At 53.8% G+C, this 15,471-nt stretch overlaps 1 protein-coding gene across 1 annotated transcript; it reads right to left on the bottom strand.

Moving 5' to 3' along the window:
- Window positions 1-978: 978 nt before the first annotated feature.
- Window positions 979-14,823, bottom strand: LOC134421811 (myosin-7). Its single transcript, XM_063163130.1, has 40 exons — window positions 14,657-14,823; window positions 13,819-14,036; window positions 13,268-13,411; window positions 12,672-12,828; window positions 12,526-12,553; window positions 12,197-12,308; window positions 11,727-11,819; window positions 11,539-11,602; window positions 11,244-11,342; window positions 11,050-11,153; window positions 10,832-10,970; window positions 10,629-10,747; window positions 10,373-10,522; window positions 10,027-10,197; window positions 9,581-9,890; window positions 9,430-9,497; window positions 9,204-9,291; window positions 8,970-9,087; window positions 8,759-8,882; window positions 8,428-8,564; window positions 8,219-8,345; window positions 7,977-8,105; window positions 7,664-7,906; window positions 7,146-7,322; window positions 6,893-7,038; window positions 6,709-6,799; window positions 5,654-6,043; window positions 5,434-5,560; window positions 5,214-5,332; window positions 4,733-4,929; window positions 4,342-4,525; window positions 3,949-4,114; window positions 3,744-3,868; window positions 3,356-3,664; window positions 3,018-3,221; window positions 2,689-2,814; window positions 2,309-2,584; window positions 1,758-1,853; window positions 1,186-1,320; window positions 979-1,098 (listed from the first exon to the last, which is right to left on the bottom strand). Exons 2-40 carry the CDS (start codon window positions 14,017-14,019, stop codon window positions 1,078-1,080), a joined length of 5,814 nt encoding a protein of 1,937 aa, XP_063019200.1. The 5' UTR covers window positions 14,020-14,036; window positions 14,657-14,823; the 3' UTR covers window positions 979-1,077.
- Between the last annotated feature and the right edge of the window lie 648 nt (window positions 14,824-15,471).

The raw sequence follows: 15,471 nt of genomic DNA, 5'->3' as shown, positions 1-15,471 counted from the left end.
CCTCCTCTGCCCCACAGAGCCCTTACAGAGCCCCATAATTGTTCCATGGAGCCACAGGGAGTCTCCACAGATCTCCATAGAGTCTTTTTAGCGCCCCATAGAGTCCCCATCAGGCCCCACAGAGACATTTCCCCACCCTCCCTCTGCCCGAGCTCGCCGGGGGAGGGGAGCCGGGGTCCCCTGGGGTCCCTCCTGCGGCGCCGCCAGGACCGGGAGGATGGAGCAGCGACAGATGGACGGCGAGAGGGAGGGTGAGGGGGAATGGGGGAGGGACAGAGGATTTGGTGGGGAGGGACAGGCAGGAGACAGAGGGACAATGGGACATAGAGAACTTGCAGGGTCCAGGGGGACATTAAGAAGGCAGAAGGACTGTGGGAGATGGAGGACGCAGGGCTGGTGGGCGAAGAGGTAGTGGGGTGATGGATGGCAAGTCCAGAGCAATGGAGGGACAGGTCAGTAGGGAATGGGGGGCTGTGGGACATGGGGTGCAGTGGGACGGAGCAGCTGGTGGCTAGGGAAGCACTGAGGCCAGGACAGAGGGACCTCAGCACCTGCAGCAGGAGAAGGTGCAACCTCAGGAACCAGAACATGCCCCAGGGGTCCACTGAGGCTCTGTCCCTCATGTGGGGATCCCAGATGCTGTCCGCCACATCCTGGGGTCCTCCCCACTCTCACATCTGTCCCCAGATGTGTCTCCCCCCACATAGATCTAGGCTGCTGTGGAGCAGGTTGAGGTTACAAAAGATCATGGGGCAGATAGAGTATCTGCCCCACAGTGGACACACTGTGAGGCAGCAGCTCAAGGTCGAGCTCATGGTTCACATCACATTGCACTGTGGGTCTGGTTGCATCATGCTGTGGGGCACACTGTGCTGCACACTGGTTGGTGATCTTGTGTGGGCTACAGACATCTTTTTGTGTGCCATGCCATGGGGAAACCCCACCCTCCCCACACAAACACAGCCCCACAAAAACTGATGCTGCTCAATGCTTTTTATTGGCTGACCAAGGTTAGGGGGCTGGGAATGGGGGTGGGCCACTTGGTGGTCCAGAGGATATTGCTGGGGGTCCAGAGCTTCACTCTTCATTGAGTCCCTTCTGATGGAGAATGAGAAAAAGCGACTGTGAGCATGAGGAAGTTGTGGGGCAGCCATGAGGCAGCTGTAGGGCAGGGGAAAGTCCCACCTTGGCTCCAATGTCGCGGCTCTTGGCCCGCAGCTTGTTGACCTGGGACTCGGCGATGTCGGCACGCTCCTCTGCCTCATCCAGCTCGTGCTGCGCCTTGCGGAACTTGGCCAGGTTGGAGTTGGCCTGTTCCTCCTGAGGGTGCAGGGACACCAGTGAGGCTCCCACACAGCTCTTGTCTGGCCTCCTGCCACCCTGCCTGCTGTCACTCCATCCTATCTTCTTACTGCTTCATCTGACCCACCATGGACCCACCTGTCCTTCCAGACATCCCATCTTCCAGCCACCCAACCATCTCCTTAACACAACATCCATCCATCCATCCATCCATCCATCCATCCATCCATCCATCCATCCATCCATCCATCCATCCATCCATCCAACCTTCCCACCACCATCTCCACATGTCACCACCCACCCACTTTCTCTTGACCTACTCTCCTCACCCCCTGATACCCCACCCCTTGACCACCCTAGGGTTCCCTACTACTCCCCACATCCTCTCCCACACCCCAATCCCAAAGTGTCCCCTCCTGGGGGGGTGGTCCCACAGATGTCCCTCCAGTGCTCACCGCCTCCTCTGCCTGTCTCTTGTAGGACTTGACCTTCATTTGGAGCTTGTCCACAAGGTCTTGGAGCCGGACCAGGTTCTTGCGGTCCTCTTCCGTCTGTAGGGTGAGACACATGTGGGTCAGGACATGATCCTACTACCTGTGCTTTGAATCACCACAAGATCAGTGAGGGTCAGGAGACAGTTAATGATGTTCTTGGGGAGTGGAGCCTCTCTAGGTCTGCGGGTGGCCTCAACAGTGGGGTAGAAGGTGGGTTGTCTCCCTTTGTGAAGGTATCTTCTTGGCCCTGATGAGGTCCCACCTGAGGTCTTGGATCATGCAGAGACCCCATGGATGCTGGGACACTGAGAGGTGGCCTGGGTGGCTCATGACCCAGACAATATTCTGGATCCCACTAAAGTATCAGGCATACACGCAGTGGGTGGTCTAGATTATCAATGTCTCTCTGGCCAGCAGGTCAGCCATGTTTGAAGTCATGTACAGCATGGGACATAAGGCCCTGGGGCCACAGGGAGAGTGGATGACCTCCAGCACCAGCTCAGACTACCCACCTGGTAGCTGAGTTCCTTGACGCGACGCTCGGACTTGCGGAGACCCTTAACACTCTCGGCATGGCGCTTCTGCTCAGCCTCCAGCTCATTCTCCAGCTCCCGCACACGAGCCTCTAGCTTCTGCAGCTGCTTCTTGCCCCCTTTCAGGGCCAGCTGCTCGGCCTCATCCAGCCTCATCTGCAGGTCCTTGATGGTCTGCTCCATGTTCTTCTTCATCCGCTCCAGATGGGCGCTGGTGTCCTGCTCCTTCTTCAGCTCCTCTGCCATCATGGCCGCCTGCCCAAGGAGAGAAGCAAGCAGAGAAGGAGGACCAAAGCATGCTCTTCATCACCTCCTCCAGAGGAAGGTGTCCTAGATGTTCGTCCCACCATGGCACTCACATCAGTGATGGCCTTCTTGGCCTTCTCCTCAGCATTCCTGCACTCCTGGATGGCCTCTTCCACCTCTGTCTGCAGCTGGGAGATGTCAGCCTCCATCTTCTTCTTCTGGTTGATGAGGCTGGTGTTCTGGAGTTAGAGGAGGGGATGTCAGGAGGTATCTCTTGACCTGCTGGCCCATCCTTGTTCAATCCCCCAGTACTTAATGACCCCAACTCCCTTCCAACTCTGCCGGCTTAAAGGATCTGGAGATCTTGGTAACTCACCCCATTAGAAGCCCACATCCATTGGATGGAGGTGACTTCTGTCCTTGAAGGTATGTGATGTCTCACCTGTGAGTGGAGAAGCTGGACCCTCTCACTGGCCTCAATCAGCTCCTGCTCAGCCAACTTGCGAGCCCTCTCAGTCTGTTCCACCACTGCCCGCAGCTCCTCCAGCTCTGACTGGAGAAGGTTGTTTCTCCTCTCCACAATGGCAATATTCTCCTTCAGGTCCTCATTGACCCGTACCATGTCATCCAGCTGCAGTTGGGTGTCCTACAAGGTGGCATGGGGGAAGAGGTTGAGTGGGAACGGTGGGGAAGTGACTCAAGGTCTACTTTTCTTCCCCTCTGGGGTGGTGGGACCTACTACATGTCAACATGCTTATGGGATAGAAGTCTGATGGGTACCTTGAGGCAGCCCTGCAGTGTCTTGACTTGCTTCTGAGCTTCAGCAGCCACACGGTTGGCATGGCTGAGCTGAATCTCCATCTCATTGAGGTCACCCTCCATCTTCTTCTTCAGCCTCAGGGCCTCGTTGCGGCTCCGGGTCTCAGCATCCAGAGAGGTCTGCAGTGAGTCCACCACCCGCAGGTGGTTGCGCTTGGCCTGCTCCATCTCCTCATCCTTCTCAGCCAGCTTGCGCTCATAGTCTGCCTTGACCTGGTTGAACTCCAGTTGGGCCCTCAGGATCTTTCCCTCCTCATGTTCCAGAGAGGCCTGGTGGATACAGAGAAATTAGTGAGCAACAGAAAAGACCAAGACAACATGGGACTCATGGAGATGTGATTTGGCCCACCTCAGCCTCCTCCAGTGCAGCTTGGAGCTCCAGTTTCTCAGCATCCAGCTGCTTCCGGACCTTCTCCAGTTCATGGATGGTCTTGTGGCTGCCACCCAGCTGCTCCGTCAGGTCCGAGATCTCCTCTGCTCAGATAAGATCTCATCAGACTTGGTGGAAAGTGGTGGAATACAAAAAGGTGGGCAGGGAAAGACCTCAGTCTCACCTTGGAGATTCTTGTTTTCCCTCTTTAAAGTCTCTAAGTGATCAAGTGACTCCTCATAAGCATTTTTCAGCTTGAAGAGCTCAGTGCTGAGGGACCTGGCCTCTTTCTGCGATGCCTCCAGCTCCACCTGTGACTCTTCAAACTTCTGTTTCCACTCAGATAAGATCTATGAAGACATCACCTGCTCAGCTGCTGCTCTGCCCATGAAAAACCCTCTTTCCATCCTCTTCCTCCTTTCCCCAATCCTCTCCTGAAAGGGACTTGAGGTTCTGCTAAAGCATGGCCCTTGAAAGCTGTTCAGCTTTCTTTTTGACTTCTCCTGCCTTTTTTTGATTCACACATTTCTCTACCCCCTTCCACCCTTCTCCTTCCATCATTTCTTGGTCCTCTCACCTTGTCAAAGTTTCTCTGCTTCTTGTCCAATGCAGCTGCTGCTGCATTTGACCGCTCGAGGTCTGCCATGAGATCTTCAATTTCATTTTGCAGCCGGTGTTTGGTCTTCTCCAGGGAGGAACACTTGGCATTGACCGCCTCCACCGCCTCCTCAGCCTCCTGCAGCCGCTGGGCCAGCTTCTTCCTGATGTGGGAGAAAACCTGGCTGTGGTGACCCATGGACCAAGTGGGCCAACTCAAACCTTCTTCCACCCACTGGTTAGCTGAGGCTCTGCTCTGGGTCTCCTCTACCATCTCCAGATTATTATACTTTCTCTGGATCCTTGTACTGTAGAAGAGTCTCCACTCCCCCATGCCCCACAGAAGTTTCCTTCATGAGGAGATGACTCACTTGGCCTCCTCCAGTTCCTCAGTGCGCTGGATGGCATCTGTCTCATACTTGGTCCTCCACTGTGCCACCTCAGAGTTGGCCTTGGAGAGTGAGCGCTGGAGCTCAGCCTTGGCCTCTGTCTCCTCCTCATACTGCTCCCTCAGAAGGTCACAGTCATGCCGGGCTGACTGCAGGGCATGGGCCAGTGCATTCTTGGCCTGGGAGGGGACAGAGTTACAAGGTGAGGAGAGGTTGGGTCTATATCAAGTTGAGCTGGCATTCTCCAACTCCAGCTACCTGGTTACCAACGATCCAATCCAGCCCAACCCAACAAACCCAACCTCTCTGTAACTCACTAGCACTACTGAATTTCTGAGGACCCTCAATTAATTTTCACCTGCTGTGAGGGCAGGCTTATGATACACTTCTCAATCCCAGACCAACCACATCCTTGGCACTGGAGGTGCCTTTCAGCCTCACTGACCCCCCAACAAAGCTCTACCTTGACTTCTTCCTCTAGCTGCCTCTTGAGGTCCTCCAGCTGTTGAGTGTAGGTCAGTTTCCCTCGTGTCATCTGGTTGATGAAGGCTTCCTTCTCCTCCAGCTGCCTGGAGAGTTCACCTGTCAGTTGGAATGGCAGATAATCAGTTGCAGGACACACCCCAAAGCCACCCCACTAGGCAAGATTTAGGCAGTTGGGTTAGGAAGAGCAAGACCCTCACCATTCTCAGTCTGAAGCTTGGCTCGTTGAGTGGTGAGGTCATTGACCATACGTTGAGCCTCTTCGGACTTGGTCCGGTGCTCATTCATCTGATCTTCCATGGTGCGGCACATCTTCTCCAGGTTGGCCTACAAGCCAGAAGGGCAGAAAGATAAAACGTTGGGATGAAAGGAAGGGCAGTGGAAGTGTTGTACCTTCATGGCTGGAGGCCTGTTTCCTACCTTGGCCTTTATGAGTTGCTCCATATTGGAGCCGACATCATCCAGCTCAAGCTTGAGCTCACTCTTCTCCTTCTCCAGCTTCTGCTTGACGCGCTGTAAGTTGTCGATCTGCTCGCTGAGCTCGGCCACGCTGTCGGCGTGCTTCTTGCGCAGCGCAGCAGCCGTGGCCTCATGCTGCAGCGTGGCCTCCTCCAGGTCCCGCCGCATCTTCTGGAACTCTGCCTCCCGCTTCTTGTTGAGCTCGATCTGCACTGATGTGGCACCACCCGCCTCCTCCAGCCGCTCACTGATCTCCTCCAGCTCTCGTGAGAGGTCTGAGCGCAGCTTCTCCACCTTGGCTCTGCCTGTCCGCTCTGCTTCCAGCTCCTCCTCTAGCTCCTCAATCCGCGCCTGTGTTCCGGGGATGAACATGTTTTCAGCAGGCTTGGTTTCACCCAGCTCCTCCACTAAACTCAGCCAATCAAACTGGAGAGTCTTTAAGTCAATTCAAGTCAACCCAACCAACTGTAGACTCTTCAGCTCAACCCAGTCAGCTGTAGACCCTTCACCTCAATCAGTCTCGATCCCATCCAGTTTTTTCAACCTAGTCAAGATCTGAGCTCTCCAGATCAACCTGGCCTTATTTGAAGACACTCCACCTCCTCAAATTACCTTGAGGTTCTTGAACACAACTGGTCTTGAGGACATTCCAATTGGTCCATTCTAATTGGACTAACAGACAACTCAGCACAAACTTCCCTAAGGACATTGGAATGAACGTGATTCAACCCAGGTGATCTGTTCAGTTCAGATGATTCTATCCAAGCTGCTCCCCATACTTTGAGTACTCCTAACCCATCGGTTCAGCTCAGCCCCCATGAGAGCCAACCTGTCCAGGAGCCCATGATTCATTTCAAGGCAATAAATGACAGAGAGGTTCTGGGACAGGGGATGTGCCATGGGCTTCTGACCTCAGGTGGGTGGCATACAGGTTTAGGTTCTTCTCAAAAAGATATGAAGAAGATAATGGGGAGGACCAGTTCCTCCTTCTGCTTGACCCCTGAAGCCCACCTCACCTGAAGTTCTTTGAGCTTCTTCTGAAGCTGGGCTGCAACTGCTTGCTCATCCTCGATTCTGGCGTTGAGGGCATTGAGCTCAAAGTCTTTCCTAGGTGTGGGGAGAAACACCAGTAAGTCATTCTTCTGAGTACTCAGCAGAGGTGTTAAGAGGTAAAGAACAAGAAAGCGTGCAGGCCCTTACTTTTTCAGCCTCTCATCCAGTTGCTGCTTGTCATTCTCCAGGTCCATGATATTCTCTTGAGCCAACTTCAAATCACCTTCCAGCTTCCTTTTGGCCCGTTCCAGGTCCATCCGGATCTTCTTCTCTTGCTCCAGTGAACTCTCCAGCTTCCAGTGAGAAAGAGACACACCCATCAGCCCCCACAAACTCACACTCCAGAAGGACTTCCACACCCCAAGGGACCAGTTATGTGCCTGTTGTGGACTATACTCACGTCATCCACTTGCTGTTCCAGCTTGACTTTGGCCTTTGTCAATGTGTTGACCTTGTCTTCCTCTGCCTGCAGATCATCCAGTGCTTGCTGGTGAGATTCTTGCAGGGCCTTCTTCTCCTTCGTTAACTTGACGATGGTTTCATCCAGCCCGGCCATCTCCTCTGTGAGGTTCTTGACCTGCAGGAGGAGAAATATCAGCCTCCAGCTTGGTACCAGAGGTAGGATAAGAGACAGGAGGTTGTTCTTGCTCTTTGTGAAGCTGGGTCTAAGTCAGGGGATGCAGGAAAACACAACCAGCCTTGGTTCTTGGTGACACAATTCAACCAGTCTTGCATTATCACAATCCAACCCAAGTTTTGGGTTTCATGACCCTCCAGCTTGAATTTGGCGCCCCAAACAGCCTTGATTCTTGGCAACCCAACCCAGCCAGCCTTGAGTCTTGACCAGACTCTATTCACTTTGGCTTGAGTCAGCTCAGTTCTCCACAGTTTGAGGTCAAGATGTCTCCCCACCCTCACCTTGTTCTCAGTGGCGTGTTTCTCCTTTTCCACCTTGGCCAATGACAACTCCAGGTCATCAATGTCCTTCTTCAGCTCTGAGCATTCATCCTCCAGCTTTCTTTTCTTTGCTGTCAACTCAGCATTCATCTCCTCCTCATCCTCCATCCGCTCAGTCATCTCCTTCACCTTGGCCTCTAGCTGGATCTTGTTCTTGATCAGCTGGTCACAGCGCTCCTCAGCATCAGCCAGGTTGTCTTGCTCCTGAAAGGGATAAGATTGGTTTGAGATGAATGAAAAAGGAGAATAGGGCTGGGATATCTAGGTCACTCACAGCCTGCACTTGGAGCTGAAGGTCATTCTTCTCCTGCAGCATGGAGACCATCTTCTCCTCTAGCTCCTTCCGCCGGGCTTCTGACTTCTCTAAGGCCTCCTTCAACCGCCCAAACTCTTCTTTCATGTTCTGTGGGAGACACAAAGGTGCCACATAAATCTCATTTCTTCCTTTTTGTCCCCACCTACCATTTCCTCTCTCCATCCACCCACCCACCTTCCCTACCCATGGCCCTGTCCTACCTGCATCTCTTTCTCTGTCTCGGCACTCTTCAACAAGGGCTTGATCTTGAAGTAGAGTTTCATCCAAGGCCAGTTCTTCACCCCCATGAAGGCCCTGATGTTCCACTGGATCACCAGCAATGAGTCTCTGGAGAAGCCACATCAAGACGTGGGTCACCAGGGGCTTCCACTCAACATGGATGCAACACCATCTCCATCTCACCACCTACCTGCGCTCTAGGATCTTCTTGAACTCCTGACGGGACAGGAAACCACGGACTTGGGCTTGCAAGCGAGTCATGATCCGGGCCAGGCGCTCATCCCTCATCTCCTCCAGCAGCCCCAGCAGCCCAGCCTTGAAGAAGACCTTTGAGGAAAGATGAAGAAGATAAGTGCTGCTGGCATTTGAAGGCAGGATGGGGGGATGGGTGGTGATGTGGATGGAGGGAGCTCAGATGGGCAGGTGGACAAGCAGATGATGGGACCATAGAGTCCATCTGGTCCCACCATGAAAACCTTGTGAATGATGGGACCACCAGAACTGAGATCAAGTGACCTCACCTTGGTGTGTCCAAATTTGTATTGGTTGTGGTCAATATCAAGGGATCCCAGGAGCTTCTCAGCGCCTTTGCGACTGTCAATGAACTGCCCCTCAGGGATAGCAGCAGGGTTCAAGATGCGGTACCTGGTGACCAGAGAGGACAGGAAACATCTGAATTCGGTCCCAGTGGGGTTGTCCACCCCATCCCCACATTTTCTCCTCTGTGCCTACCGCTGTCGGAAGTCCCCATAGAGGATGCGATTGGGGAAGCCCTTGCGGCAGATGCGGATGCCCTCTAGCACCCCGTTGCAGCGAAGCTGGTGCATTACCAGGGGGTTGTTCATCACACCTGGTAGGTCATCAAGACTGGTGAGTCAAGGCCTGCCCCAGAGCACTGCTCCCCACCACCACCTTTGGCCAGAGCCCCACAGGGTCCTCTGGAGCAACCCTCAGGGACTGACTCACCAGGAGACTTAGTCTCATTGGGGATGATGCAGCGGACGAAATGAGGGTGGGTAGACCGCAGGTTGGTCATCAGCTTGTTGAGATTCTCCTGAAAAATGGAGGGGAAGATGATGAAGGTACTGAAGACATCCCCCCAGCCTGTCCCACCAAGGTTTATCCCTTGCCCTGGGACATGTTTTCCATGCCCACACACCCTGGGGTCCACCAATAACCCTTGAACGCTCACCCGATGCAGGGCAGAGACAGTTTGGAAGGAGGAACCTTTCTTCTTAGCTCCTTTCCCCTTCTCCACAGCTGTTGGAGAAGAAGAGAGGATGAGATAGGACAGGGACAGGGTGGAAAGAACCCCAGATGCTGAGGAAAGGAGTTCCTCTTACGTGCATCAGCCCCAGCATAGTTGGCAAAGAGGTTGGCCAAGAGCTTCAGGGCTGATTTCTGGTAGAGCCCCACAACCGTCTCATTGAGAGGATCCTTGTTCTTCTGCAGCCACCCGATGATGTTGTAGTCCACTGTGCCAGCATAGTGGATAAGGGCAAAGTGGGCCTCTTGCTTCCCCTTGACATTGCGTGGCTTCCCAAAGTTGGCAGACTTGCCCAGGTGATTATCAAAGAGCTTGGCCTTGAAGGTCATGTCTGTGGCCTTGGGAAACATGCACTCCTCCTCCAGGATGGACATGATCCCCATGGGCTAGGAAGAAGAGACCTTGTTGGCTACAGTGAGCAGCAAGTACAACCCAACTGGCCAAGGAACTTTGGGGTTCCTGCCAAGCTGCAACAGAAAGGGCTCTTCCCCAGCCCACATAAGACCCTGGGGGAGGTGGTACCTTCTCAATGAGGTCAATGCAGGCCTGGAGGTCCATGCCAAAGTCAATGAACTCCCACTCAATGCCCTCCTTCTTGTACTCCTCCTGCTCCAGCACGAACATGTGGTGGTTGAAAAACTGCTGTAGCTTCTCATTGGTGAAGTTGATGCAGAGCTGCTCAAAGCTGTTGAACTGGGGAAGGAGAGAGGAGATGGCCAATGGGGTCAACAGAAAAACTAATATGTTCAGCGGGGTCAACCTGAGCCCCAGCAGGGTCAACACAAGTGAAAACAAAGTCATCTGACCATCCAGTAGGATTAAATCTATATCCAATGCAGTCAACACAACACAGTCAATCAGGGCTTACATCAAAGATTTCAAAGCCAGCAATGTCCAGCACACCAATGAAGTACTGCCGTGGCTGCTTGGTCTCCAGTGAATTGTTGATCCTGGTCACCATCCAGTTGAACATCTTCTCATACACGGCTTTGGCCAAGGCTCCGACAGCATAAATCACCTGGAAGAAGGATGCTCCACCAGTGATTGGGCCTCTTGGTGTTCTCCTTGCTGGAGATGGCACCATTTTGCCCCAAAAGGAAGATACTTTGTGATGTCCTACTCACCTGCTGGACATTTTGCCCCTTGGTGACATACTCATTGCCCACCTTGACCCGAGGGTGGCACAACCCCTTGAGAAGATCAGCTGAGTTCAGCCCCATTAGGTAAGCTGACTTGTCTGCCTCTGAGGATGAACAAGTGAAAATATGAACCTGGAAGGATCATGAAGTTCACCCCAGTTTCCACCTCAACCTTGGTTGGACCCAACCTTCTGTGCCATCTGGTTCTGCCTGCTCTTCGCGTTGTTTCTGCTTGAACTTCATGTTGCCGAAGTGCATGATGGCTCCTGTCAGTTTATAGATGGAATTCTTCTCCTCTGGAGTGAATCCCAGGACATCAAAGGCACTCTGTGGGACAAAAATGTGTTCAAGATCTTCTACAGCCCACAGAGACACATGCACACTGACTGATGGCCTCCCATCTTACATCCGTGGCCAGGAGCTCCTCCCCATCATCAATGGATGGAACTGTGGTCTCTCCTTGGGAGATGAAGGCATAGTCGTAGGGGTTGTTGGTCACCAGCATCATGTCTGAAAGGAGAAAAAGAGGTTGGGACAGGCAGGTCCCAAAAGGGGTGTGGGATCAGGTATTTATGGCATCAGGTTGGGAATATAGCTCACCCAGCAGCTCTGGCTTCTTATTGGAGAGGATCTGGTAGTAAATGTGGTAGTTTCTTTCAGCCTTCAGCTGGAAGATCACACGGGACTTCTCCAGGAGGTCTGGGATGGGAATGAAGAGGAGTGGAATTTGGGATGAGGAGATAGAGGGTCAGATGGATGAATGGAGGGAGGCTTGAGGATATGGAAGGGTAGATGGATGGTGGCATGAGGAGAAGGATGGACAGGTGGATGGAGAGATAGAGGAAGGCATGGTGGACAATAAGATGTTCTCTCATGGAGCCCTCAACCTACTCACAGGTCTCAATGTCAGCTGATGCCAACTTCCCAGTGGCCCCAAAATGGATCCGGATAAACTTCCCCTGGAAGAATAGTGGAAGGAGGTGGAGGTGGCCACCTTTTCCCAGAACACCCCAACCCACAGACCCTTCCCCACAGACTCCTCCCCCTAGACTCTTCCTTACAGACACCACCCCCAACACTCACAAATCGGGATGAGTTGTCATTCCGGACAGTTTTGGCATTGCCGAAGGCTTCCAAGGCAGGGTTGGCCTGGATGATTTGGTCCTCCAGGGTGCCCTGGATGGAGTGGGACAGTGTCAGGGGGGTTCTCACACTAAGGTGCAGGGAATGAAGGGTGTGAGGTTTAAATGAATGGGAGAACACAGTGAAGGTTTAGCAGGTGGTCGGGTTAGTGGACAGGGATGTGTGTTGATACCATGGGTGGATGGAGAGACGGTTAGTTGGTTGGATGGGGATAGGACAGATGAATGGAAGGTTGGATAGATGGTTGGTTGGTTGGTTGGTTGGTTGGTTGGTTGGTTGGTTGGTTGGTTGGATTTTTGTGTGTTTCGTTCAGTAATTGTTTGGGTGGTCGATTGTGTCATTGGTTGGACAGACAGGTGGCAGAATGTTGGCCACACCCCAGGGTGTCATGCCCCACCTACTGCCCTTACCTTGCCCGGGGCCCCTGCCTCCTTCTTGCCACGGTCACCGATGGCAGCGATGACAGCGAAGTACTGGATGACCCTCTTGGTGTTCACAGTCTTCCCCGCTCCGGATTCTCCGCTGAAGGTAGCCAAGGAGAGCAATGGTTGGATACAGGTGCTATGATGCTGGGGGTGGGAACTCACTGGGGAGGGAGGGATGGATAATGGACCATGTAGTGATACAGGGTTGGCCAGTGGGCATGACTTCGAGAGGGAAGGGGAGGGGCTGTGTGCCAGGTGGGGGGGTCTTAGCTGTGAGCAGGATTAAGACAGTGTTTACAGATGAGATTACTCACGTGATGAGGATGGATTGGTTCTCCCGATCTGGTGGGATAAAGAGAAGAAACATGAGGTTCTGAAGCTCATCTTGGCTCTGCCCCACCTCTCCTGCTCCCCAAAAAGGATCAGGGAATATGGTCATGGGGTCCCCATGACCCCCTACCTGTTAGCATGTTCTGGTAGGCATTGTCAGAGATGGAGAAGATGTGGGGCGGAGCTTCACTCCGCTTCTTTCCCCGGTAGGCAGCCACCACCTCGGCATTGTAGACAGGCAACCACTTATAGGGGTTGACGGTCACACAGAAGAGCCCTGAGTAGGTCTGAAGAAAGGAGTAGGTGGGTCAGAGTCAGAAGGTGCCACCCTACCAGGTGGTCAAAGAGGTCTGCAGAAGTAACCTCCTGTGGCTAGGCCATATCTTGGGTTTAGATGACCCCTGTGGTCAGGAGATGGGACCCTTCAGGTCTGGAGATGGGACATATTGGATATGGGAGACCAAAGAGGTCTGGAGAGAGTATGTCCCAGTTCTGGGTGGCCCATGTGATCTGGAGAAGGGACATTGTGGTTTTTAGTGACCCAAAGGGTCGGGGATATCTTGGATCTAGGCGGCTCAAGGGATGTAAAGAAGGATCATCCCAGTTATAGGTAGACCATGAGATCTGGAGAAGGAATATCTTGCACCTCTGTGGCCCAACGGGTCTGCAGCAGGGGCATCTGAGTTCTGGATGGGGTCTGAAGAACCTCAGGGGTTCACAACTCACATAGATCATCCAAGATGCGTAGCGGTCCTTGAGGTTGTAAAGGACGGCGGGCTCGTGGAGGAAAGTCAGCATGGCCATGTCCTCAATCTTGTCGAACTTGGGGGGGTTCTGCTGCATGATCTGGTCCTCCTTGACCGTCACTGTCTGCTCAAGGTAAGGAGGACCCCATGGAGCAGGAACACAGGGCAAGCAGTTGCCCCAGTTGTTCCCTCCCAAAGGGCTGGGAGCTGGGCATCTGAGTGTTCACTTGAGAGCCAGAGGAGGTCTAGGTGTCCCTCAAGTGATAGAGAAGATGTTTTGGGGTCTGTGTGTCTCTGGGATAATAGAGGAGGTTGGATGGGGTCTAACTGTCCAATGGGTTCTGGGAAAGGTGGAGCAGGGTCTAGGTATTTCCTGGGTTCTAGAGAAGATGCTGTGGAATCTGAGCATCCAGTGGGTGCTGGAGAAGGTTGGGGTCTAGATGTTTCTTGGGTTCTATAGAAGGTGGGTTGGGTTCTTTGTGTCCCATGTGGAATATTCTGGTGTCCCAGGAGTGGCTGGGGTCCCCCCACCTTGCCATGTTCGGTCTCAGCAGTGATCTTGGAGCCCTCACGGCTGATAATGGTGGCCTTGACATATTCCTCCTTTTCATCAGGCACGAAGATGTCCTTCTTCAGGTCAAAGGGGCGGGTCTGGGCAGCCAGCCGTTCCTTCTCCGACTTGCGGAGGTAGGGGGCGGCCTCCCCAAATTCAGCCATCTCCACATCAGGCATGGTGGCGCTGGACAGGGCTGGGTGAGGTAGGAAGGATCAGACCCTCCAAGTGCTGCCACTTCCTCCCAGCTGACCCCATTGCAGCTCTTTCCTTGGTGAACCCATCATTCCCTGTTCTTCTCCACATCTACCACTTCCTCCTGGTCAACCCAACTCCTTCATTCCTCCCCAGTGCTCCCAGTTCCTCTCCAATGCTCCCACCCCTCCCAGCTGGCCCATCCCAAGTCCATCCTCAGTGCTTCCATTATCTAGAGTTCCCTCTCAATGCTTCCAGTTCCTCTCCAGTGCTCCCAGTCAGCCCCATCCAAAGTCCATCCTTGGTGATCTCATCTTCTCCCATTCTTCTCCAGTGCTCCCAGTTCCTTTACGGTGCTCCTAGTTCCTGCCAGTCCTCATCTCCATCCCAAGTTTCTTTTTGGAAGTACCAGTGCCCTCCCCAGTGCTCCCTGTTCCTTGCAGTGCCTCACACTGCCTGCCCTTTATCCCACCCCCGTGCCTTCCAGTACCCCCCAGTACTCCTGCATCCCTCCCAGTCCTTTCCAGTTCCCTACAGACCCTCCCAGTATCTTCCCAGACCCTCCCAGTCACCCCCAGTCTCCCCAGACACCCCTCAGTTCCCTCCACTACTCAGCCCCACCTCTCTCTGTGGTCTCCAAGTCAGGGGGTGACAGTGCAGACTCAGGGCGGTTCCAGTCCTGCTCCGGGACACAACAACCCCCCCACAGTATGTCCCAGTACGTCCCAGTATATCCCAGTATGTCCAATTACATCCCAGCATCCCTGCCCAGCCCTGCCAGTACTTCTCCAGTACACCACCACACAGACACATACACACACAGACACACACACACACACACACACACAGAGACACACAGAGTACTGCTCAGTGAGTTCCAGAATCCCCCTAGGATTTATCTAGTACCCTCCCTCCCCCCCCAGTATCACTCCAGTCCCTCCCAGTTACCACATAAACTCTCCCAGCATCATCCCAGTCCCACCCTGTTTCCCCACAGATGCTCCCAGTATCATCCCAGTCTCCTGCAAAGACCCTCCCAGTTCCTTCCTAGATCCTCCCAGTCCCTCCCAGTCCCTCCCAGTTCCCCTATAGACCCTCCCAGTATAATCCCAGTCCCTCCCAGTTCCCCTATAGGCCCTCCCAGTATAATCCCAGTCCCTCCCAGTTCCCCCATAGACCCTCCCAGTTCTCCTATAGACCCTCCCAGTCCCTCCCAGTTCACCCACAGACCCTCCCAGTTCCTCCCAGTTCCTCCCAGTTTTTTCCCAGTCCCTTCCAGTTGCCCCTAGTTCCCCCATACCCCTCTCCCAGACCCTCACGGTGCTCCGAGTGCCCCCTGCCCCACCTGCCCCTGGGTCTGCAGGCGCTGCCTGGGGGACCCCCCTTATATCCCCCCCTCCCCCCTGCAGCTGCGTCACCAGGAGGGGGGGAGGGGG

This window comes from Melospiza melodia, chromosome 1 (genome assembly GCF_035770615.1).
Source record: "Melospiza melodia melodia isolate bMelMel2 chromosome 1, bMelMel2.pri, whole genome shotgun sequence".
NCBI lineage: Eukaryota > Metazoa > Chordata > Aves > Passeriformes > Passerellidae > Melospiza > Melospiza melodia.
This window is presented reverse-complemented; position numbering and strand designations above follow the sequence as displayed.